The sequence below is a fragment of the Hippocampus bargibanti genome, linkage group LG06, assembly GCF_051943395.1.
Source record: "Hippocampus bargibanti isolate YZ-2025 linkage group LG06, ASM5194339v1, whole genome shotgun sequence".
Lineage (NCBI taxonomy): Eukaryota > Metazoa > Chordata > Actinopteri > Syngnathiformes > Syngnathidae > Hippocampus > Hippocampus bargibanti.
In genome coordinates, this window is record NC_142739.1 from 23323760 (window position 1) to 23348369 (window position 24610).

A 24610-nucleotide genomic window follows, 5' to 3' on the forward strand; every position below is an offset into this window, starting at 1 on the left:
TCCAAGCCTTAAAGGACAACCGACGTCATTATTTGTAAAATGGCTTCAAATGACTTCTACTGAGCGTATTTTAAAAAGATTCCAACGCATATAGCTATATTTTACGTTTTAAGACCCGCGCTGAATATTCAGGAAGTCTTGTTTTTGAGTTGGTGACGAGTCCGTACGTGACGTCACTGAAGGAACGCCCCACACCGAAAAAAGACACATTGTAGCAGTCCTTCTATCACGTCAATGTGTTTGGCTTTATTGTTTGGTCTGAAAACCTTGTGTTGCACCCAAAAGCCGCCAGAAGAGGGTGTCCAAGCTCCATATAAGGAATTTATCAGCCTGTGGAAACGGAGGTGGCCACAGGAGGTCGCCATTTTGTGCCTCTTTTTCGTTGAGACATCTCCCCTCAATGTTGCCTCATAATGGCACGGAATAAATTCTTTAATCGATTGCAAACATGTATGCTTTCCTCTTCAGAACTATTTGAATCATATTCATAACTGCAGGTATAACAAGAAAGCATATTCTCCAAATCTGAAGCCATTGTTTTGATTCTCAAGCATTGCAAGACGTCTTGGCATGACGTCACGAACTGGGGGTGGAATTTTCTGAAAATGCCCAATTCACAGCTCAATTTTTTTTGCAGATTTTGGACACTTTAAGTCATTTTTATTGGTGTTTTTCATTTGAATAAAAATATCATACTGCGTGTTTTGGGTATTTTAGATGCTATAAAACTTTTCCTGATGGCAGTTAAGAAACAAAAAAGTGACATTGGTTGTCCTTTAAACATACTTATATAAATCGTAAACATATGTAAGCCTTAAACATACATTCCATACAAAATATAGCACTGAAGAAACTTATTAAAACATTCACCTTACAAACGACCGTTCGGAACGTATCTCGTTCGTAAGTAGGGGAGCGTCTTGTATTTTATGAGGCCGACATTAGCTAGCTTGAAATAAAAACAACAAGAAACATGAGCATCCAGACACATTTTATTTTAGTCTTTACTTATTGGTCTATTTAATATTTTGTTTTATCCAAAACAAATGCTTTCCATCCAACTTCAAGAATGGAGTTTGTGCCAATGTTTATTTTGATAGCATCACAAATGATTTTGCGTAATTTTTGCTATTTTTTTCCACTTCTCTTTAGATAACCGCATGATAAAGGTAAATGGCAGCAGGGAACCTTTGGAATTTAAGTCCCATCAGTGGTTTGGAGCATCTGTCAGGACACACAAAGGCAAAGTGGTGGTAAGTTGTCCTTTTTTAACTTGTAATAGAATGTTGACCGTCATTGATACTGAAAAATGCAACGCATTTTAGCAGCTCCAGGTTGACAGGCACGCCTGACTATAGCAAATGTTGTTCAACAAGGAACATAATAGGAATCAGAGCTCTGCTGCAGTCAAAATGAATCAAGAGCCATTTGCTGGAATATGAGTTGAAAATGTGACAATAATCATGATATGTATGATTATATGATTTTCGTGCAGAGTTTAAACAAAAAAAATGTGCATTGCATTGGAAGTCATGAATAAGCCACTTCTAGTGGAGTAAATACAATACATATTTCAGTTGTGGTATGTAAAATCATTCCCTGCCAAATATGTCCACTCCAGTGCCAGATTTTTTGTCATTGTCACTTGAATTCCAGGACCCACAGAATATTGAGTTTTAGGACTACATAAACATTCAATACAGCGTTAGAAACCTTCGACTCTCTTCTTTCATCAGAAAAAAAGTGTCAATTTCTAAATTATATGGGTCTGGAGTTATATAAGCTTCAAATGAGGGCGGCTGTACAAAATATAATGCAATACGTACATATTAGTTTATATAGCGCTTTAACAGCTGAAGCTGTAACAAAGCGCTAATATGGAAAAAAGGGAAATGCTGCCCCCTTGTGGAAAAAAATACCAGATGATTTATCAACAAAAAAAGCAAACAACGAAAAAATCAGAAATGGTGCTCTATGTCATATTTTCAATTCCGGAATAAATTTGTGAATGGCTGTGAATGAGTTAAAATATGTATGCGTGTTACTTAGGCTGAATATATACACCTCTCGCCTATGATGAATTTAAAGAAAATAAGATGTGCCGCTTCGATTGACTGGAAATTAAGTCAGCTCTGTTCACTCCCACAACAGCGCAAACATCCATTTCTAACTGAACTTTGGGAAAAAAATGAGGGGTAAAACAATTAAATGTTTTACTGCAATGATATGGTTCATTCTAGACGTGGCATGGCCACACCATTGCATTTTTTTCAAAACATTTTCAAATAGAATTTTTATCCTTATTATTAACTGTTAATATGTTGTGTTATATATGTGTTAATAATTCTAGTTATATATCTGTTAATAATGTGTGTGTCTTTGAAAATAAGGGAAATACAACTTTTTAGAAAATCGGATCTTTTTTCTGGTCCCCAACCTGCTTTTTGAAGTTGTTTTTTTTCTTCAAAAAGTAACCTTATAATGTGTTGTGCAGGCGTGCGCTCCTCTCTACCACTGGCGTACGGTGAAGCTGAGCGGGGAAATGGATCCCGTGGGTACCTGTTACGTCGCCGTCCAGAACTTCAGTGCCTACGCAGAATACTCGCCATGTCGGACCAGTGAGTCACTTTACGATTCCTCCTCCGCTTCCTATTCATCTCATCTGTTCTGTTCGTTTCTTTTTTTTGTTCTTTTCTTTTACCTGTGGTTATGAATCTAAATGTTGTATTTTCACTCTATTGAAGCAATCGTCAATCCCAATATACGGCAGCTATGGTTGCCACCGAAGTTCGATTCGCTTTGGTTGTCAGAGAGCGATCCATTTTTCAAATCAGTTTTTGCAAATGTTCAACAAATGAACATTAAACCTAAAAATGTTAGCATCATGAAATATAGTTGCGCAGTTGGCCTAATTGGATTGGATTTGCCTTTATTAGTCTCACAATGGAGAAATTTACATTTCACAGCAGCAAAGTGATGAAAGGAATGAAAGTAGAAAAACAAAATACATGAGCTGCTGGAAAGGCAGCCACTCTCACATCGCCGTCTTGAAGTCAAAAGAATAAAAAAACTAAATAACAAATAATATGACAGCACAAAGACAATATGACAACACAAAGACACAGAGTCATTCGTTCTTAAGCCCATTCTGTACCCTCTTTGTTGCATGAAGCAGTTCTAGATGAAACAGGAAAGGATCAAAGTGTCTTTCTACTAGTGGATCAGGGACATCATGGTGGAATGTGCACGTCGACTACAAGCTAAATGTTGAAAGCAAACACGCAGCTGTAGCATCCATTGACCAAAAGAGATTGTCTCATCACTCCGGTGCCAAATAAATCCGCTTCAATTCCAAGCCGCAACAGTTCCACATACGCATCGCCGCTCTGCGCTGACACTCCTTTTCTTCTTATCGCGGGCTCCTCAAGCCATGTATCCATCCAGGCGCAGACTGTCCAACAGCACCGACCTTTCCGCTGAACAAAGCGGGGCTGTGAAGATGCTGCCCATTACAGGCACAATGGCCCCTGTGGTGTCCAGCGAATGGCACCGACATTCCTCCCATTCAAAAACAGTCCTGGCATATTCATGCTGCCGAAAAGGCGCAACCGCTCAGCGCAGTCTTCTCCTTGATGAATGTCGCGGTCAAAATGCGGAAAAACAAACTGTATCCATTCCACACGACGCACAACAACACAAAGTGACAAAAGAAAACATAAAACGAGACAAAAACAACAAAAAAAGCTCATGAGAGCACTTGCTGACGGCTGCCTACTCGGGCGCCATCTTGGACTCCTTAACAATCAAAATGAAAACATCACAAATATTTTGTCATCCCAATCAAATTCTTTTTCATGCAACAGATTTTGCATAAAAATAAGTTTATTATATTATATTATATTATATTATATTATATTATATTATATTATATTATATGGTATGGTATGGTATGGTATGGTATGGTACTTAAATTTATTTTTATGTCCTATTATATTGTGTTATATTATATGATATTGTATTTGTTATTATATTATATTATATTATATTATACTTAAATTTATGTTATGTCATATTATATTGTTATATTATATGATATTTGTTATTATATTATATTATATTATATTATATTATATTATATTATATTATATTATATTATATTATATTTATATTATATTATATTATACTTAAAGTTATTTTGTCATATTGTTATAGTATATGATATTTTTTTATTATATTATATTATGTTGTTATCAATTTAAGTTTGACAACTAGAAATAATTGCCATGAGGACAATGGGACTGCAAACTACAATCACACTATGGTAAATAATCAATTAACACTTTGTAAAAAAATACTTTGTGTACAGTATATCAACGGAACGTAAACGGAACAGTTATCTGATACAGTTCACGATGCATCTGATTTGATTGAGCAAGGCTACCCGATGAGGTATCCATGCAAAGATCTTATCTTCTTTTCTCACGATGACCCTCCCGGTTGCAGCCTAGCTCACTGGAACTGCTGCTTCACATCTCACTTTCAAGTCTTTCCCCCCGCTGATAATATATCTATGACTTTTTTTCTGTCAACTTAATGGGCTTGTAGGGATTTTCCTGCCTTGCACCTTAACCCTTCTGCCCTCAAGACCAGGTTCCTGCTGCAAAACTCGTCCATGCAGGGTGAAAGAGCATGATAAGGATAAAGTCATATCATGAACAAGAGATCAAATGTGGCCTTTATTGTCTCCCTCTCCGCAAACAAATGACGATAGCCGCTCATACATTTCCGCGCACCCTACAGCCATCACAGATATGTCATGTGTGCGTATGCGCCAGTACAAACAAAGGCCCACTTAACACAGTGAACCATGTCCTTCTCCGGGGAGACATAAAGCCTGCGCTATAGTTTCCTAATATATGTCCAATTTCTGCACCTTCCCGACATCCCATAAATCACGTCCTGTTTATACGTTGCGTTGTTACACATCATCAAACTTCACCTCAGGGTGCCTCCATCATGGGGAACAATCCGTCCTTTCGATTTTCATGCACAGTTAGGCGAGGTTATTCAAATAAAAAAAAACGCCTTAAAGCATGTTGGGGTTTTTTTTTCTTTGCTATTTTTTGAAAATTGATTTAACTGTTTCATCTGGTAGAAGTCATATTCTCTCCCGTGTCAGATGAGCTTTTGGCTGCACAAAACAAAACTTTCCACTGATTAAAACAAATGTCATGCTCCCTCTTTATGCTCTATTCTGTGTGTAAGTGTGTCTGCGTGTATGTGTGTCTGCGTATTGTGTGTGTGTGTCCGTGTCTGTGTGTATGTGCATGTCTGCGTGTGTCCAAGTGTCTGTTTGTGTGTGTGTGTCTGTGCGTGTGTGTCTGCGTGTCGGTGTGTGTGTGTGTGTGTGACTGTGCATGTCTGTGTGTGTGCGCGTGTCTGTATATGTGTATATGTGTGTGTGTGTGTCTGTGTGAGTACGTGTGTGCATTTTTGTGTTTGTGTGTGTGCGTCTGCGTGTGTGTCTGTACGTGTGTGTGTCTGAATGTGTGCGTGTGTCTGTGTGCGTGTGTGTGTGTGTTTGTCTGTGTGTGTGTGTGTCTGTGCAGGCATCTGTATGTGTGTGTGTCTATATGTGTCTGTGGGTGGGTGTGTGTGTGTGTCTGTGTGTATGTATGTGTGTGTGTGTGTGTGTGTGTGTGTGTGTGTGTGTGTGTGTGTGTGTGTGTGTGTGTGTGTGTGTGTGTGTGTGTGTGTGTGTGTGTGTCTGTGCTGGCGTCTGTTTGTGTGTGTGTGTCTCTGTGTATGTGTGTGTGTGTGTCTATGTGTATGTATGTGTGTCTATGTGTGTGGATGAGTGCGTGTGTGTGTGTGTGTCTTTATGTGTGTTCAAATGTAACACTAACTCTTCTCTAAACTTATCAGAAAGTGTAGTCCTCACTCCTTATCTGGAGTTACCCAGACCTCACAACAACACTGAAGCATTATTTTGTGTGTGTATGTGTGCGTGTGCGTGTGCATGTGCGTGTTGCATTTGCAGATGATCCGGACCCAGAAGGGCAAGGATTCTGCCAAGCGGGCTTCAGTGTGGATTTCACCAAGGTATCAATGAAAGCAACGCAAAGATTCCCCGAACATGTCACAACATAGTTTGTAGCTGACAACTCCGCCCCCTTTTGAGATTTATCGTGAAAGATGGGAGCCTGTTTGTCTCATGAGGAGCCTCTGGTCCCAATGCGCCTCCTAACACAATAGTCTAAATAAACACATATGCGTTCTTTCACTGTAAAGTCAACGTGACCTTTAACCTCCATCTCACAATATAACATAGCCCTCCTGTACAGGAAGCTCTCACTCTGCAAAAGTTGTCACCGTGTATGACAGCACAAACATATGCGCTCAGCACCACATTTGTTACCACGCAAATCGTCACGTGGTGCTCGCAACTTCCTGTCATGTGACTAACCACAAATTAATTGTATTTATTCCAGGAAGGACGGCTGGTGGTAGGAGGCCCTGGAAGCTTTTACTGGCAAGGTAAATGCACCGACACAACGAAGCATACGCTAAAGTGATGGAGTAGAAACCTTTGAAGTCAAATAATTTGAATTCAACCAAACATCCATCCATAAAGTTCCCCCAAAAAAGGTGACTGGAATGTCAACAGAGACGTTTAATGAAGCCCTGGAATGTACCTGAACTCAAAGCCGTGAATTATCCATTCATTCACTTTCTCTACTTGCCAATCTTCATCAGTGTCACGGGTCATCTGGAGCCAATCCAATCGCAAGGTGCACGTGGATAAAAACAAAACATTCCCACACGTATTCACACCTACAGACAAAGGACTCCCTTTTTATGACTTGTGCGGCGTAATTTTGCTCAGAGGCGGTTTAGACCGCCTATTGGTGCTTTCGCAGACCGCAGATCTGCAAGAAGGACGACTGCGCCATTGTGGGAGTGCTCACAGACAACTTTAACAAGTAAATACTGTGGCAAAAGTTTGACCTACAAACAAAAATAAGAGCTGGACTGGCTACTCTGAAATAATCCGGGATTTTTAACTCATTCACTGCCATTCCCGGATTTATTCGGGAATTGAAAATATGACGTGAAGCGCCATTCCCGAATTTGTTCCGGTTTTGGTTTTTCTTGCGGGGACTGCCGATAAAGCGCTTTTTCACTGGACAGGCACCCTCATTTCAAGGTCAGATAACACCCAACCCATATAACTCAGCAATTAACTATTTTTTTTGACGAATGAAGACAATCTAATGTTTCTTACGCTGCATTGAATGTTTATGTAGTCCTAAAACTCAATCTTAATAATAAATAAATAAATACATTTATAAGCGCCTTTCAAAACTCTTGAGGTCACAGGAAAAGTTTTTGAGTGGGTGAGCATCGGCAGCCACACGTGCCAGCGTTCACTCAACCCAGAAGTAACTCAAATAGAATAGAAAGCTAGCTAGCTGGCTAATAGCTAGCCAGATAGATTTCCAGCTAGCTATATAGCCATGTAGCTAATAGATAGCTAGCTAGATCTTATTGAATGACAGTACAACAGATGGAAGGTAGTGGATTAAAAGCAGCAGCGTTTTGGCGCACCTGGTGAATTTTAGCTTGCTAGCTAATAGATGGCTAATAGATAGATAGCTATATAGCTAATGAGTAGCTATCTACATAGATAGCTATATAGGTAATAGGTAGCTAGCTATATAGCTAATAGGTAGCTAGCTAGCTAGATAGATAGCTAATAGATAGCAAATAGCTAAACACAGAGGCAGATACATCAATTAATGCGTGCTTGACAACGCATTTTTTCCTCAAACAAAGCTGGTCTTGTCATTGTAAAGAATTGTGGGATGTCAAAAGAAGATTGCCTCCATTGTCGTTTTGTTCCTTCTTGAATTAAAAACTGCGGGATTACTCCAGTTAAATGTATCCCTGAATCTCCCAATCCATGAAGGAAAATCACTACCGCTGTCTCATTCTGTGGGTCCTTGAGTGAAAATGAAAAAGTTAAGAGAGAGATAAGAGACTCTTTTGCGTATAGACAAAATGGTATTTATGATAGACAAGGTTTAGCAGCCATTAGCCGCGCCCCTTCCCAACACACAGACACACAGTAGCACACTTGTCAAATATGCAGTGTCATCACGAGACGACCGAGATTCTGACTTGACCTTCCTTACTTTTTTCCCGCTTTCCCTTTACTTCTTCTACTTCTACGTCTGTAACAATGTGACAGGAAGTGAGTGTTTGGGCTCCATAATGAGCAGATCTTGTGGGGGGTAATGGAGCGTGGAAGGCCAGCCCTTCTGCTCCATGATAAAGCTCGTAGGAGAAGGAGGCTCTGAGAAAGGAAAGGTGGTGGTGGCTGGGGGGGAGCGGGGGGTGATGGCGGGTCATTAAGGAGATGACAGTAACGTGTTGCAGAAGGCTGCGAGAGAGATGCGAGGTGAAGGACGGGGTTAAGGATTTAGTCAACGCAGATGCATTTCCTGCACGATAGATTGCTTTCAGGATGTGGAGTCCGAGCAGAATGCCGAAAGGCCAGAGAAGGGGGGACATCACCCCGTACCAGTGGGCCAGTACTGCCACTATTCCAAGCGTGCTATTGGCCCATTTTCCTCTTGCTTTATTCTAAATTTAGTAAAACACCGTCCGCAAAAAGTACATTCATTTCTGATTTCCTCTTGGAGTCGTTTGGTGGTGAATCGTTTCTTCAAAATGGAACAAAGGCAAGTTAGACTCCAAATAGGGAGAGTAAAAGAAAATAAACAAGTGTTGCAAATAGGGAGAGTAAAAGAAAATAAACAAGTGTTGCAGAAGCAAACAAACAAATAAATAAATAAATACATACACACAAATACATGAATAAATACATACATAAATGAGTGGGTGGATGAATAACCAAATAAATAAATAAATACATATGTTGGTTGGTGTATGAATAAATAAATGCATGAATGAAGGAATGAATGAATACATAAAGAATTACATAAACGGATGGGTGGATGGATAAATAAATTGCCTAATAAATAAATAAATAAGCAGGTTGGTGGGTGGATGAATAAGTAAATGCATGAATGAATACATAAATAAATAAACATATGGATGGGTGAATAAATAACCAAATAAATACATAAATGAATCCATAAATAAATGAATCCATAAATAAATCCATACATACATACATACATACATACATACATACATACATACATACATACATACATACATACATACATACATACATACATACAGGATTAATATGTATAAACGGATGGGTGGGTGGCTAAATAAATAACCTAATAAACACATAAATAAACAGGTGGTGGGTGGATGAATAAATAAATAAACGGATGGGTAAATACATTATTACATACCTAATAAATAAATAAATAAATACATGAATAAATAAATAAATAAATGATGGTGAAGGTGTCGGACCTTTCGCTCCTCATCCGAAAAGCTTTGTCAGCGAACTAAAATTGTGCTGGTAATAAATAAATACATTAATTAATAAATAATAAATTAATACATAATAAATTAATAATAATAATAATAATACATTTTATTTCTAATGACCTTTCAAAACTCTACATAGATAAATTCAGTAAAGTTTCGTTATATCGATATTCAAGGGAGTCCGAAAAAATATCGATATAACCGGGACTATCGATATATCCGACCCTGTTTGCATGTAATTTTTCTCCGTGCGTGCATAGAAATAGTATCGATATAACCGGGACTATCGATATATCCGATATCGATATAACGAGACTTTACTGTAGATAAATAATCATAATACACAATCCATTAGTTTGTTGATAATGATGAGGGTCATGAGATTTTGGTTTCTGTTACGAATTTTCATATCCTGGCTCGTGAGAAGAAAAATAAATGTCTGACAAAACTGGAAATAAAATATGGCATGTTGTAGACTTGCATTCCTGGGCAGTAGGAATGTTCAGTCAAGACGACAAAAAAGAGGAAATAAATAATGAAATTCAAATGAGGGGGGTTGGGTGGAATCCACATTTGACCAACTGGTTTGCATTGGATGTAGTTTTTTTCTTTTTTTTAATGAATTAGTAAGTAGATTTTTAGTCATACACATTTTGAAAATCTCCAAGTTTTGAATTGTTTCATTTTTTGAAACAACCGCCTTATATATATATATATATATATATATATATATATATATATATATATATATATATATATATATATATATATATATATATATATATCAATAACCTTGATTCAACTTTTGCATATTTTACAATGTTTACAACATCCTAATAACTAGTTACCACCTCCAGAAAGATACACCTGAACGACTAGAAAAAAGCATTACAATCTGTCCCGAAACCACGATACCATGCTTGTATGATTCAGGTTTGTTGTTTGTTTATGGTGCTGTTGTTACTTAGCATATAAAAGCCACCACAGACTACACTAATGGACTTCTCTCTCCCTCTCTGCCGGCTGCCTCCTGTTAAAATACTTCCTCTTAATGTTTATAAAAGCACTTTGCCCGGAGTTTATAGACTATTATATGAAACAATCAACAGTGGAGCCATGTATACTCCCCGGATATTTCATTAGGTACGCTGCCATGATATCCAATACAAGGCATGTCTCGAAAATTCTTTTGGAAATTCCAACACTCCGTTTTGATTGACACCACCAGGGAGGCTTTCATTTAAAGGACAACCGACGCCTTCGGCCAAGTTGTGTCCATAATTTGTAAAATGTCTTCAAATGACTTCTACTGAGCGTATTTTACAAAGATTCCACCGCATATAGCTATATTTTACGTTTTAAGACTCGCGCTGAATATTCGGGAAGTCTTGTTTTTCAGTTGGTGACGATTCCTGACGTCACGTCACGGAAGGAACGCCCCTGACCGAGAAAGGATACACAATGCATTTTGTGTTACTTTGTTTGGTCTGAAAACTTCGTGTTGATCCGTGTTGATCCGTGTTGATCCGTGTTGATCCGTGTTGATCGCGAAATTAGAAGGAAAAAACAAATAATGTGATGGTGAATCGTGTGTGTTGCACCAAGACAACTATTTGATATTCGCTGACACAGATTTACAGCAGACAAATCAGCCCATTTCCAACGGATATTGGGCGCCATCTTCTTCATGTTCTGGGTGCTACACATCAGTCCTGATGCCTCAAAATGACCCGGCAAGACTTCTTTAATCGATGGCAAACATTTATGCTTTCCTCTTCAGAACTATTTGAATCATATGTATAAATAGAGTAACAAGAAAGCATCTTCACCGAATCTGAAGCCATTGTTTTGATTCTCGAGCGAGGCAAGACGTCTTGGCATGACGTCAGGGTGCAATTTGAAGTAGTTTTTGGACACTTTAAGTCATTTATATTTGTGTTTTGCATTTCACTAAAAATATCAGCCTGCGTGTTTTGGCTATTTTAGATGCTATAAAACATTTTCCTGATGTCAGTTAGGAAACAAAAAAGTGGTGTCGGTTGTCCTTTAACATTTTGTTTATTATTTCAACTGCAGTTTTTTAGCAGGGACGAAAATGACTGTATCATCCTGGGACAAGGTGTTATAAGCACGTGTCAGTCTGATATTGTACAGTTCCGAAATTGTCCCGAATATGTTAGATTTGGATTGGATTTACATTTCACAACAGCAAAGTTATGAAGTTAGTTGGCTCCATGAAAAAAATACATGCCAAATTCAATGGTGAATTTAATGTGTTGATGTGTAATTTTGGGAGATAAAAAGTCACTCCAAGTAGGCAAAGTTGAGCTGACAGGAGGGGTTAAGAGCTCACCATTTCCTCTGCCTGAGTCCAAACGCACGCACAATAAAAAGGATTTATGGAAGGTTGAGTACAACCGTAGATAAAATGCTTTGTTTATTTAACCTGCTGCTCGTTGGCGGAGCAAAGGTGTTGTTTGTGTCTCTGCGAGTGTAAATCATAAACCCTCAGAAAAAAAAGACAGATGTTTTCTTGAGATTTTCAAGGAACATTAGGAATATGTTTCCTGTTTTGGTACTTGACTAATGATGGATTTTTCTTTCACTCGGGGGTGACGCCGATGTATCCTGATAGCTCAGCGTAGCTAACTGCTAACCGCTAACTAGATGGAACATTCTCACCATGCTTGTTTATTCCATCTGCAGAACCTCGTACTATGTAAATAACAGGTGTCAAAGTCAAGGCTCGGGGGCCAAATGTGGCCCGCTATATCTTTGAATTCGGTCCGCGATAGCAAATTAAATTTGTGAAATTTGATGATGCTTTCTCAAGTCCGAACAAAAATTTGAAATTGTCGTATATAAACCACGTTAACAGTCTTTTTTTCTTTTTTTACTTACAATTTTGAAAACTAGTTTCTGTATTTTCCGGTGTATAAGGCGCACCGAAGTATAAGGCGCACCCCCAATGAATGGTGTGTTTTCAAACTTTTTCCATATTTAAGGCGCACCGGACTGTAAGGATACCTTCAATGAAGGAAAGCAGTTTTGCAAATATAATATATAAATATATCAAAGTTTTCCAAATAAAAGGCACACCACATTATAAGGTGCTACAGTAGAGGCCGTGGTTACGCACTACTTCTTCTACAGGGGGTAATAGAGTCAGTGGCTGCTGACAGTAGTTGCAAGACCTGTTGCAGCTCAATATTACTTTGCATATAAGGTGCACCAGTGTATAAGGCGCAGCGTCATCAAAGGAAGGCTTTTGGTTAATTTTTTTTAAGGCTTTTGGTTAATTTGGGGTGTGCTCTGGATGTAATATGCGAAGGAGACGAAACATTCTAATGGCTCCCCCAAATTCATAACAACCCTTGTGATGAAACTGTTACTACAATGTGGCCCGCGGCAAAAAATGACTTTGACACTTGTGACATACATTTTTATGTGTGTGTGTGTCTGTGTGCAGGGCAGGTGATGACAGCAGGCGTCGCTGAGATACTGAACGGTTACTCTTTAAAAGCAGTGCTGAGACGAGTTCCTGGAGAGAAACACACCATTGCCGCTGAAGACACGCACGATGACAGTTACCTCGGTAATGCTTCAACTCAAAATTGTTCCTTAACTCATTCACTGCCATTCCCAAATTTATTTGGGAATTAAAAATATGATATAGAGCGCCATTCCCGATTTTTTTCAGGTTTTGTTTTTTTCTTTCTGATGATGCCGATAAAGCACTGGCCAGACCTCTGGCAATGTTTTTTCCCTTTCAGAAGGGGGAAGCATTTGCCTTTTTTCCATGTTAGCACTTTGTTGCAGCGTCAGCTGCTGTTAAAGCGCTATATAAACCAATATGTATGCATTGCATTTTATTTTGGACAGCTGCCCTCAGTTCAAGCTCATATAACTTCAGACCCATATAATTTAAGAACTATTTTTTTCAGATGAAAGAAGAGAGTCCAAGGTTTTTTACGCTGCAATAAATGTTTATGTGATCCTATAACTCAATATTCTGTGGGTCCTGGCATTTAAGTGAAAATGACAAAAACACTGGCATTATCCATTTCATAATTTATTTGTTATTTTACATTGTAATGGCGGACCGCTTTGTGAGTTATATTTATAACAGTTGTCCACTTGGTGTGTACTGTATACCGCGTTTGCCACAGGTGAAGACACATTACTCACATCTATCGATATTTTTAACTATAATGTATGCGGACAAAGCTTATTGCCAATATGCCTTTAACTCACTAATTGCCAGACAATAATAATAATAATAATAATAATAATAATAATAATAATAATAATAATAATAATATATTTCATTCAAAACTCTCAAGGTCACTTTAAAGTCACAGGAGGATAAGTTTTTTTCTGTGGGTGAGCAGCAGCAGCAGCCACACGCGCCACTCAACCCGGAAGTGACTCAATTAGATAGCAACCTGTGCAAAACTGTGTCCACTCCAGTGCCAGGGTTTTTCTCACGTTCACGTTTTTCTCACGTTCACTCAAATTGCAGGACCCACAGTTTTAGGACTACATGAACATTCAATTCAGCATGAGAAACGTTAGAGCCTCTTTTTTCATCAGAAAAAAAGAGTTAATTCCTAAGTTATACGGCTCTGGAGTTATCTGCGCTTGAAATGAGGGTGTTTGTCCTAAATACAATGCAACACTTACATATGGGTTTATATAGCGCTTTAACAACAGTTAAATCTGGAATAAAGCGTGAATCTGGAAAAAAGGGAATGCTACCCGCTTGTAAAAAAAAGACATTGCCAGAGGCCATGGCCAGCACTTTATCAGCACCCAAGCATGAAAGAAAACAAAACGCGAACAAATTTGGGAATGGCGCTCTACGTTATATTTTCAATTCCCGAATAAATTTGTTATTGGCAGTTAATGAGTGAAAAGTTTCCCCATGGTAGCCGACATGATTTAAAGGATAACTGACGTCACTTTTTTGTTTCCTAACTGACATCAGAAAAACGTTTTATAGCATCGAAAATACCCAATACACGCAGTATGATATCTTTATTCAAATGCAAAACACCAATAAAAATGACTTAAAGTGTCCAAAATCTGCAAAAAATTGAGCTGCGAATTGGGCATTTTCAGAAAATTCCACCCCCAGTTCGTGACTTCACACCAAGCTTGCATTGCCGGAGAATCAAAACAATGGCTTCAGATTCGGAGAATATGCTTTCTTGTTACACATCCAGTTATGAATATGATTCAAATAATTCTGAAGAGGAAAACATACATGTTTGCAATCGATTAAAGAATTTATTCCATGTCATTTTGAGGCATCTGGACTGCAATGTAGCATCCCAGAAAAGAGGCAGAAAATGGCGACCTCTTGTAGACATGACAGTGTATTGCGTTTCCACAGGCTGATAAATTCCTTATATGGAGCTTGGACGCCCTCTTCTGGCGCAACACGAGGTTTTCAGACCAAACAAGCATTGACGTGATGGAAGGACTGCTACAATGTGTCCTTTTTTTCGGTCAGGGGCAGTCCTTCAGTGACGTCACGTACGGACTCGTCACCAACTCAAAAACAAGACTTCCTGAATATTCAGTGCGAGTCTTAAAACGTAAAATATAGCTATATGCGGTTGAATCTTATTAAAATACGCTCAGTAGAAGTCATTTGAAGCCATTTTACAAATTATGGACACAACTTGTCCAGAGACGTCGGTTGTCCTTTAATTCTCAAAACATATAGATAAACAGATGTATTTTAGATTATACCCGGGAGAGGCCACGCCATGTATCTATGGCCTGCCAAAAATACATAAAGAAGGGTTCCCCCTCCGACCCATTGTTTGTAGCATTGACTCCTCTACATACAATGTAGCCAAATATTTAAAAACTATTTTAGCTCCGTTGGTTGGTAACACAGAATACCACGTAGAGAACACCACAGGGTTTGTAGAGAGGATCAAAGACCTCATATTGGAACCTGAGGAAACTTTGGCATCATACGATGTGACTTCTCTCTTTACATCTGTCCCAACCCCAGCAGCAGTCTCAGTGGTGAGGACGAGGCTGCTGGCGGATGTTTCTCTGCATGAAAGAACCAAACTGAAACCGGATCACATCTGCCAATTATTAGAAATCTGCCTTAATACTACGTATTTTCAATTTCGGGAAAAATTTTATAAACAAATCCATGGTTGTGCTATGGGCTCACCAGTTTCACCCATAGTGGCTAATCTTTACATGGAAGAGATGGAGAAACAGGCCCTCACATCCTTCCCAGGGACAAAACCTAGACACTGGTTTAGATATGTGGACGATACTTTTGTCATAATTAAGAAACAAGAAATTCAATCCTTCACAGATCATCTCAACTCTGTAGACTTCAACATTAAATTTACTCGTGAGGACATTCAAGAGAACCAACTAGCCTTCTTGGATTGTAAAGTAATTATAAAAGAGGACAGAGCGCTAAAAACAGAAGTCTTTAGGAAGGCTACGCACACTGACCAATACTTACTTTTTGACTCTAACCACCCTTTACAACATAAACTAGGAGTTATCAGAACCCTCCAGCATAGGGCTAAACTAATACCAACTAGCACTGAAGGTAGAGAAAAGGAGTCAAAACATATCAGGAGAGCACTCACTAACTGTGGGTACCCTCAGTGGTCATTCAACAAATGTCAGAAAGAAAGAATAGCGAACGAAACCAATAATTCTCAAGATTCTAAAAGGAGAGGAGTAGCAGTACCGTACATTGCAGGAGTTTCTGAAAAATTACAAAGAGTCCTTTGGCAACATAAAATTCCTACTTATTTCAAACCGATAAACACGTTAAGGCAAAAATTAGTGCATCCAAAAGATAGGCTACCAAATGAAAAACAAAGTAATGTAGTTTATTCCATACATTGTAAGAATGAAAATTGTAAAGAGCAGTACATTGGGGAGACTCAACAAATTCTCAAAAAAAGACTTTATCAACATCGCAGGGATAATACTAGTGGGCCTCAATCGGCAGTACATTTGCACCTAAAAGCTACTAACCACTCATTTGACGACAATGAGGTTAAAATCTTAGCGAAAGAACATAGATGGTTTGAAAGGGGGGTAAAAGAGGCGATTCTTATAAAACAACAAAATCCTTCATTAAACCGGTCTGGTGGTGTGAGGTTCAATTTGGATCGTTCATACAATAGCCTGCTCAGGCAAAACAGGTTAGGCAACTTTCGCAATGCTAATCTTTCCTTCTAGGTTACTCTGTTGCCGTGGGGGAGTTCACCGGTGATTCCGAACAAGGTGAGAAACCAAGAACATAAGCAGCACCAAAAACGACAACTTGTCTCTTTGCCACTTGAGATGCTAACATCACTGTGGCATGTGATCGGGTGACCGAAAGGGAGCGAGCGCACAGCTGGGTGACAATGCGCAGCTCCAAACTTACAGGCAATAATGAGAACTGTCTCTGAATTGTCTGGGTCGCGACCTCCTGAAGGGGGACACGTCTTTGGGAATTACTGATAACGGGATTTCCTGAGTTCCACTTTGACTGATTAGAATGATTAGTGTCAGACTTCGCAGACCTCTGCAGGTTTTGTGTTTCTCCTGGACTTGAACAAAATGTCTAATGAGCCAATGCTGGGTGGATTTTGTAGGATTTCATCTGAAAGGAAAATGGGCGGATCATCTGGGTTTTTTGAAAATGAAAATTTCATGAGGGTGCGGGGAGGGGAATAATAAAAGAAAATTTAATAAAAAAATTAATGAGAGAAACTGCATGAAATAAAAGTACATTTAATGATCTTAGTGTATATATCGAACTCACATTTGGGCAATAAATAGTAAACTGCTCCGCCGATCTCTGTTAATCTCTGTTATCATCATTTGCTACCCAAAACAGCAGCACTATGTGATCTAAAGCACAGGTGTCAAAGTCAAGTCCCGGGGGCCAAATCTGGCCCACCACATCATTATATTCGGGCCGCGAAAGCAAATCAAACTTGGGAAATTCTATGATGCGTGCTAAAGTGTGAACCAACATTTCAAATTGTCCCTCGTAAACTTTGACACCCTTGATTTGGATCAACTCAACTGAAGGATGTCAAAGTAATTTTTTGCGTCGTTGTAGTTACAGTTTCCTCTCGGGGGGCGTTATGAATTGGGGAAGCCATTGATATGTTTCATCCCTTCCACATATTACATACAGAGCGCACAACAAATTAATGAATAACTAGTTTTCAAATTTGACGTCTAAAATAATGACGGTTATTGTGGTTTACATGGGACAATTTGAAATTTTGGTTCAAATTTTAGCAAGCATCATGGAACTGGAAATGCTTGATTTGCTTTTGCCGGCCGAATAAAATGATGTGGCGGGCCAGATTTGGCCCCCGGGCCTTCAGTTTGACATCTGTGACGTACGACAATTTGACATTTTGGTTCAGACTTTAGCAAGCATCATGGTGGCACTTGACATGCTTGATTTGCTTTCGCGGGCCGAATTAAATAATGCAACGGGCTAGATCGGGACGCCAGGCCTTGACTGGACACCTGTGATCTAAACTATGCAATTTTAAGATTATAAAAAGACACAGTGTGTGTGTATATTAAACGTCATCCTATTTTTGCTGGTGATTTGAGTTCAATCCAGAAACTCTTTTATCGATTAGACATTTACAAAATGGCGTCTCTCATTCAGTATGACGCCCAGGGGTCGTCAATAAAGACCAAAAGAAAGTTGCATTGTTGACGAAATGTTGTCTGTTTTAGGGCTTCCTCTTTGGACATTTCCGCCAATGTCATTGCCTCCATTTTATACGCCCCATCAATCGGCGCCTCTTTGCTAATTACCATTTAGTGGGATTTTTTTTTTCAATACCCCGACTCAAAGGCCCTCCAGCACAACATATGTTAAACAGTCTTCAAAGTTACACCAGCATTTAGGTGCAAGTGGTTTGGTGAGCGGCTAGCGTTGGTCTTTTGAGTTGTTTATTTATTTATTTATTTATTTTCACGAAATGATCGTAAAAGTTCTAACAGGGCGGGGAAGTGGTGCAGACCTTGTGGTGAAAGAGAAGAGCAGGACGACAGGAAAACTGTCTGTGATTCCTCAGGCTGGTAATTGCAACGCAAGTCGTCTGTCACTAAGACAACAGCCGATTATTCAACGTGTCCTCAACTCTTTTTTTTTCTCACATTCAGTGTACTTTTCAAAATCGAAATCATTTCACAAACCTCCATCTTTGATTATAAGTCTTTCCCAAATGTGTGAGAATTCAAGCCCCACTTTTGATTCTTTTTCAGAGCTCCTAGCCGGAGTACCACGAGGAGCACAAAACTCTGGATATGTGAGTATGGAAACCGGAATGCAAAAACAAAATAATTGAGGTTGGTGTGTTTTTGCAAGGATTTGGCAAGGAAATTATACAATAAGTTGAGAACGTTTACGATCAAAGTGTCTTTGGTGCCTTTAAATGACCCTTGAACTTATGTGCAAACCCCCCCTAAGGGCGGTTGTGGTGAAGGGGGGTGGAAGTGTCTCACTGCATAAAATGCTCCAAACATTTTATTTTGTAATCATCTCAATGCTTTTAGTATTAGCACTTGAGATATTTACAATATATTATTTTTCATGAAATGCCCAAAAATAGATTTTTGCCGAGGATTGTATTGTATTAGCCTTAATTAGTCTCGCAGTGGAGAAATGTTTGTTTCACAACAGCAAAGTGATGAAAGCAAGAGGAAAGAAAAGGAGGAAGTAGAAAAACGTCTTGCGGAGGGGTTGCAGATAAAGCGCTGGTCAGACCTCCGCCAAAGTTTTTCCTTCCCGCGAGGGTGCAGCATTTGCCTTTTGTACAACTAAGTAAACTCAAAATATACTTTATAAGCAATATGTATTATATTGTATTTTGTACAGATGCCCCCATTTCAAACTCATATAACTCCAGACCCATGTAATTTAGGAATTAACTTTTTTTTCCTGATGAAAGAAGAGAATCTAAGGTTTATTACGCTGAATTGAATGTTTATGTAGTCCTAAAACGCAATATTCTGTGGGTCCTGCAATTTAAGTGAAAATGACAAAAACCCTGGCACTGGAGTGGACACATTTTTGCACTGTACAGCCGCCCCCATTTCAAGCTCACATAACTCCAGAGCCATATAATTTAGGAATTAATTCACTTTTTCTGATGAAAGAAGAGAGTCTAAGGTTTCTTACGATGCATTGAATGTTTACGTTTTCCTTAAATTTAATATTCTGTGGATCCTCATTTTTGCACATTGTAAGGCAGTGAATGAGTTAATGGCACATTAAATCGTCTTTAGGTGTCATTGCGAGCACAGATGGTTGTTCATTAGTGCGTGGCCCGCGATTGGCCTGCAGCAAGTTGTGAATATACCCCACCTTTTGCCCAAAATCATCTGGGATCGAACCCAGCACCCCCCCTGCGAGCCTCATGAGGATAAAGCGGTTCAGATCCAGGATGGATGCGGTGCAACAAAGGGTTAAAGGGGGCCACAAATACTTGACTCACCCTGGCGCCTGCAACCCGTGTTACGCCGCTGGTGCGACTGTGTGACAAACGGATGGGGAAACCGTTTCCAGATTATACCACAGTCATATCAGCGTGTTACAAGGCACCCTGCGCCTCCACCATTATCTTCATGACAACAACAACATCAGGAGTCGGTCTTTTTATTGAAGCTGGGGGACAATACATGGACTCTGATTTTAGATCAGAAGCATCGTCAACATTTCCGAAGCTAGCATGTCAAAGCGGAGAGAAGCACGAGTCTGAGTGCCATTCGGGCAGCCACCTTGCTCGCTCTGACGTTCTAATTGAGCTCTGATGGGAACTTGTCCTCGGGGCTGACTGCGTCCGTCTTCCCTAATGATACACTGCTTCCGCCGTATGCGGAGGGCGCTGACCCCACGTCACCCCACCAATCCGCCTTCACAACCACGACCCCCTTTGCATTAACCCGCAATCACAGTGCATTCAAAGTACACACACACATATACTTCAACACTGTTGGGATTGGATTGGATTGGATTAGCCTTTTTTAGTCTCACAGTGGGGAAATGTACATTTCACAGCAGCAAAGTTATGGAAGGAAGATTAAAGGAAAGAAAGAAGTCGTAAAACAAAATAGAGGAGCTGCTGGAAAGGCAGACACTCTCCCGGCGCCATCTTGAAGTCAAAAGAACAAAAAGTAACAAAATAACAAGACACAAAGACACAGTCATTCATTCTTAAGCACTTTCTGCACCCTCTTTGTTGTATGAAGCAGTTCGAGATAACAGAGGAAAGCATCAAAGCATCCTTTTCACCAGTGGATCAGGGACGTCATGGTGGAATGTGCGCGTCTGCTACAAGCTAAATGTTGAAAGCAAACACGAACCTGAAGCATCCATTGACGAAAGAGATTTTCTCACATCTCCTGTCCCAACGTAAATCCGCTTCAATTCCAAGCAGCGACAAGCGCGTTTGTTTGAGAGCTTGGAGAAAATAAACACGGCTGCTGGGTGATTGTTTTTGTATCCCGGACAACTTTCCCGTTGGGAAAAGTGAGCATTTAACGTTTAAGAATGTGATATTTGTATGTATCCTCATCTGTCTTTCTGTTTGCAAATCAATCTCGGGTTAGTGTGTCTTTGCAACATCTGCGAGTGGGTCGAGCTGTATCCTCCCGTGTGTGTATGCGTGTGTGTGTGTGTGTGTGTGTGTTAAGCCCCCCCGGCTGTCCCCATGTGGTTGTTATTTTAGGTCTTATGAAGGAATTCTCAGCCTCCCCCTCCATCTCTCCCCACAAGCAGGGTTACTTTTAGGGGAAGGTGGGGGGGGGTGAGAATAGGGGGGGGGCTGAAGGGGAACGTGAAGGACTGTCATGGGGGAGGGCGACATAAAAAAGAACGGGTATTTCAGCTTTGTGGTGTGGGCTGTAGTCTTTTATTTTTTTCTGTGTGTATTGTTTTGTTTGTCTGGTTTACTGTGCGGTAAGGACAAAAAGAGCAGAGTCATCAAAATTGGTCCCTTTTGCTTCTTTTAGGTTGTGATGATCAATTCCACCAACCTGACCTTCATCCAAAATTTCACGGGAGAACAGGTTAGGAAGTCATTTGGCTTTAAATGATGCCTCTGTCTTGTCGATGTGTATGAATAAACGTCATTACGTACATTACAATACAAGACGCTCCCCTACTTACGAACTAGATACTTTCCGAACGGTCGTTTGTAAGGTGAATTTCTTCGTAAGTTGCTTCAGTGCTATATTTTTTTAAGGAATGTATGTTTAAGGCTTATATAGGTATGTTTAAGATTTATATAAGTATGTTTAAGGCTTGTATAAGTAACTGTCACAATTTGCAAGGTGGTGGTGGACCCCAGAAAAGCAGGCAGGAGGGAGGAGCAAATTCTATTAAATAAAGTCAGCAGGAACAAAATCTCAAACAACAAAGTCATCAGAACAGAAAGGTCCAAAGTAGCAAACAAAACCATGAGTAAAATATGAGAAGATGAAATAAATCTGCCAGGGTGAATCAAACAATGACCCGACACTCCATGGTTGCTCCGGGAGTCCTTTTAAATGCCATTGATTAAAACAACCAACACCTGTGCAGCTGCAGGCAGGGCCCTACAGTGCCACCTGTTGGTCGCAAACCGAAACGTGAGAGTAACCTGTATTGGTTTGTACTAAAAAATAAACATTTAATAAAATATATTCTCTATAAGGATATGAACGTGTACAACTGGAGAGAACTCTATATATGTTACTAAAAAATGTTTTTATGTACAATTGTTCGTGACTAGAATGTTCGTAAGTAGGGGAGTGTCTGTACAATACAGTACATATTGATTTATATAGCGCTTTAAAAACAGCTGAAGCTGTAACAAAGCGCTTAACATGAACAACTATCATACACAGGAAAATAAAACGGTCACACAGATAGTAGAAAGCACGAAGGAGTAAAACTAAATCATTTGTTCTTCAGATGGCTTCTTATTTTGGCTATTCAGTGGCTGTAACCGACCTGAACGGAGATGGGTAGGTGAGCTGTCATTTGCATGTATCAGATGTACGCATTGTATTTGTCTTAAATCCAACTTGCTCATACAGGATGGATGATGTTCTGGTCGGAGCTCCTCTCTACATGGAAAGGGAGATGGAAAGCAAACCCAAAGAAGTGGGGAGGGTGTACTTGTACCTTCAGAAGGCACCGCTTAACTTCTATACGCCCGTCGCTCTGACTGGGACGTACACTTTTGGTCGCTTCGGCACAGCCATAGCACCGCTGGGAGACGTTAATAACGACGGATACAACGGTAAGAAACGATACATGGGATATTAACTCATTCACTGCCATTCCCAAATTTATTCAATGAATTTTTATTTATGTATTTATTATTTTATGTATCTATTTTAGTCCTCAAACTCAATATTCTGTGGATCCTGCAATTTGAGTGAAAATGACAAAAATCCTGGCATTGGAGTGGACACATATTTGGATTGGATTAGCCTTTATTAGTCTCATAGTGTAGAAATTTACATTTTACAGCAGCAAAGTGATGAAAGTAAGAGGAAAGGAAAGGAAGAAGTAGAAAAGCAAAACGCACCAAAAATGATAAATTCATGTATGATCAGATGTCCACCGTGGGGGCTCTGAAAGGGTTAAAATGGGTGAAATTTATCTGAGTATCGCAAACAAATGCAGTAGGGAAGAAATAACAGCTCCTCCTCACATTCTATCGCCATTTTTGCCATTTTTGTCTTGAGGCTGATGCAGAAGTGGCGGATAATAACAAAACTTGACCCTGTTATTGTTAGCATTATTACGTTGATAATACAAAGAATCTTTAGTAGCCAATTTCCTTGTGAGGTTTAGCGTTCATGCGGGTTTGTTTATAGGATTGGAAGCAAAAATGATGTATTTTGTCAAATTTATCCAATGGAGCCTGTTCTCACCAGACGTTAGTACCAAACTAATCTAATGGGATAAGACAAAAATGGAGGAACTATGCCTTATTGACAACTGCTCTCGATGCAGCTACACATTTTTTTTACGGGTGTGTACAGAGCCACTTTGATTGGCCATGATTGAACATGGCTGTGATGACTCCCACAGCGGCGCAGCCCTCCCTTTGCCTGATTTGCAGAGCCTGACCTTGACTGTGAATTTACCAACATTGGTAGCGCGATGCAGGATTTCCGCCAATCGAGAAAATACTGGCCTAAATATAAAGTGATTTTGACACCCGTGTGACAGGTAGAAAGGTTAAATCGTTACAACAAAACATACATTGCGATACTTTTGATTCTCAAGACATTATGTCCTATTCCGAAAAAATATATATAATAAAAACACCTTAAAAAATCGTTTTAATTTTTAATAATTTTTTTTCAACAAAGCCATTCGTATTGGTGGGCTTGTATTCACATGATGAGTGGGGTTTTTTTTGTATAGATTTTTGTGTTACTTTAATGTTTTGTTGTCATTTCTGTATTTTATTAGATGAAAAGTGTGCACTAAATAAATATAATAACTATATTTATTAATATATAGTATAATAATTATATTATAATATAATTATTTAATTAATTATATAATATAATTATTTATATAATTTTATAATATACTACCTAGATTATTAATAATAAAATAATTATTTATAATATAATATAATATAATATAATATACAGTAAAGTCTCGTTATATCGATATTCTAGGGAGTCCGAAAAATATCGATATAACCGGGACTATCGATATATCCGACCCTGCGCGCATGTAATTTTCTCCGTGCGTGCATAGAAATAGTATCGTAATAAGCGGGACTATCGATATAACTGATATCGATATAACGAGACTTTACTGTAATATAATATAATATAATATAATATAATATAATATAAAAACTAAGTACTGTACATTGAATGACACAGTGAATCTTCTATAAACCAATTACATTGGCCGATCTATTTCAAGTTTATTTAGGTTTTTATTATTTTAATTTTAAAAACCAATTGATTTTTTTGGACACACGTCAGTCTGAAGTCACATAGCGAAAGAAGGAAACATTTAAAATGATGTACTCGTCATTTTTCGACAAAGATGGCCTCACCCACTGATGCTGTCTCATCTTGCGTTCCTGCA

The 24610-nt window shown here is 39.1% G+C and overlaps 1 protein-coding gene across 1 annotated transcript in view; it reads left to right on the top strand.

The window, feature by feature from the left end:
- Positions 1 to 24610, top strand: part of itga8 (integrin, alpha 8) — a 69940-nt gene that overhangs the window by 7016 nt on the left and 38314 nt on the right. The window contains exons 3-12 of the mRNA XM_088997957.1: positions 1153 to 1253; positions 2495 to 2618; positions 6041 to 6102; positions 6492 to 6537; positions 12944 to 13069; positions 16714 to 16758; positions 18763 to 18806; positions 21511 to 21567; positions 22454 to 22506; positions 22579 to 22784. Coding sequence (XP_088854083.1) covers positions 1153 to 1253; positions 2495 to 2618; positions 6041 to 6102; positions 6492 to 6537; positions 12944 to 13069; positions 16714 to 16758; positions 18763 to 18806; positions 21511 to 21567; positions 22454 to 22506; positions 22579 to 22784 — 864 coding nt within the window. The remainder of the gene's footprint in view (positions 1 to 1152; positions 1254 to 2494; positions 2619 to 6040; positions 6103 to 6491; positions 6538 to 12943; positions 13070 to 16713; positions 16759 to 18762; positions 18807 to 21510; positions 21568 to 22453; positions 22507 to 22578; positions 22785 to 24610) is intronic.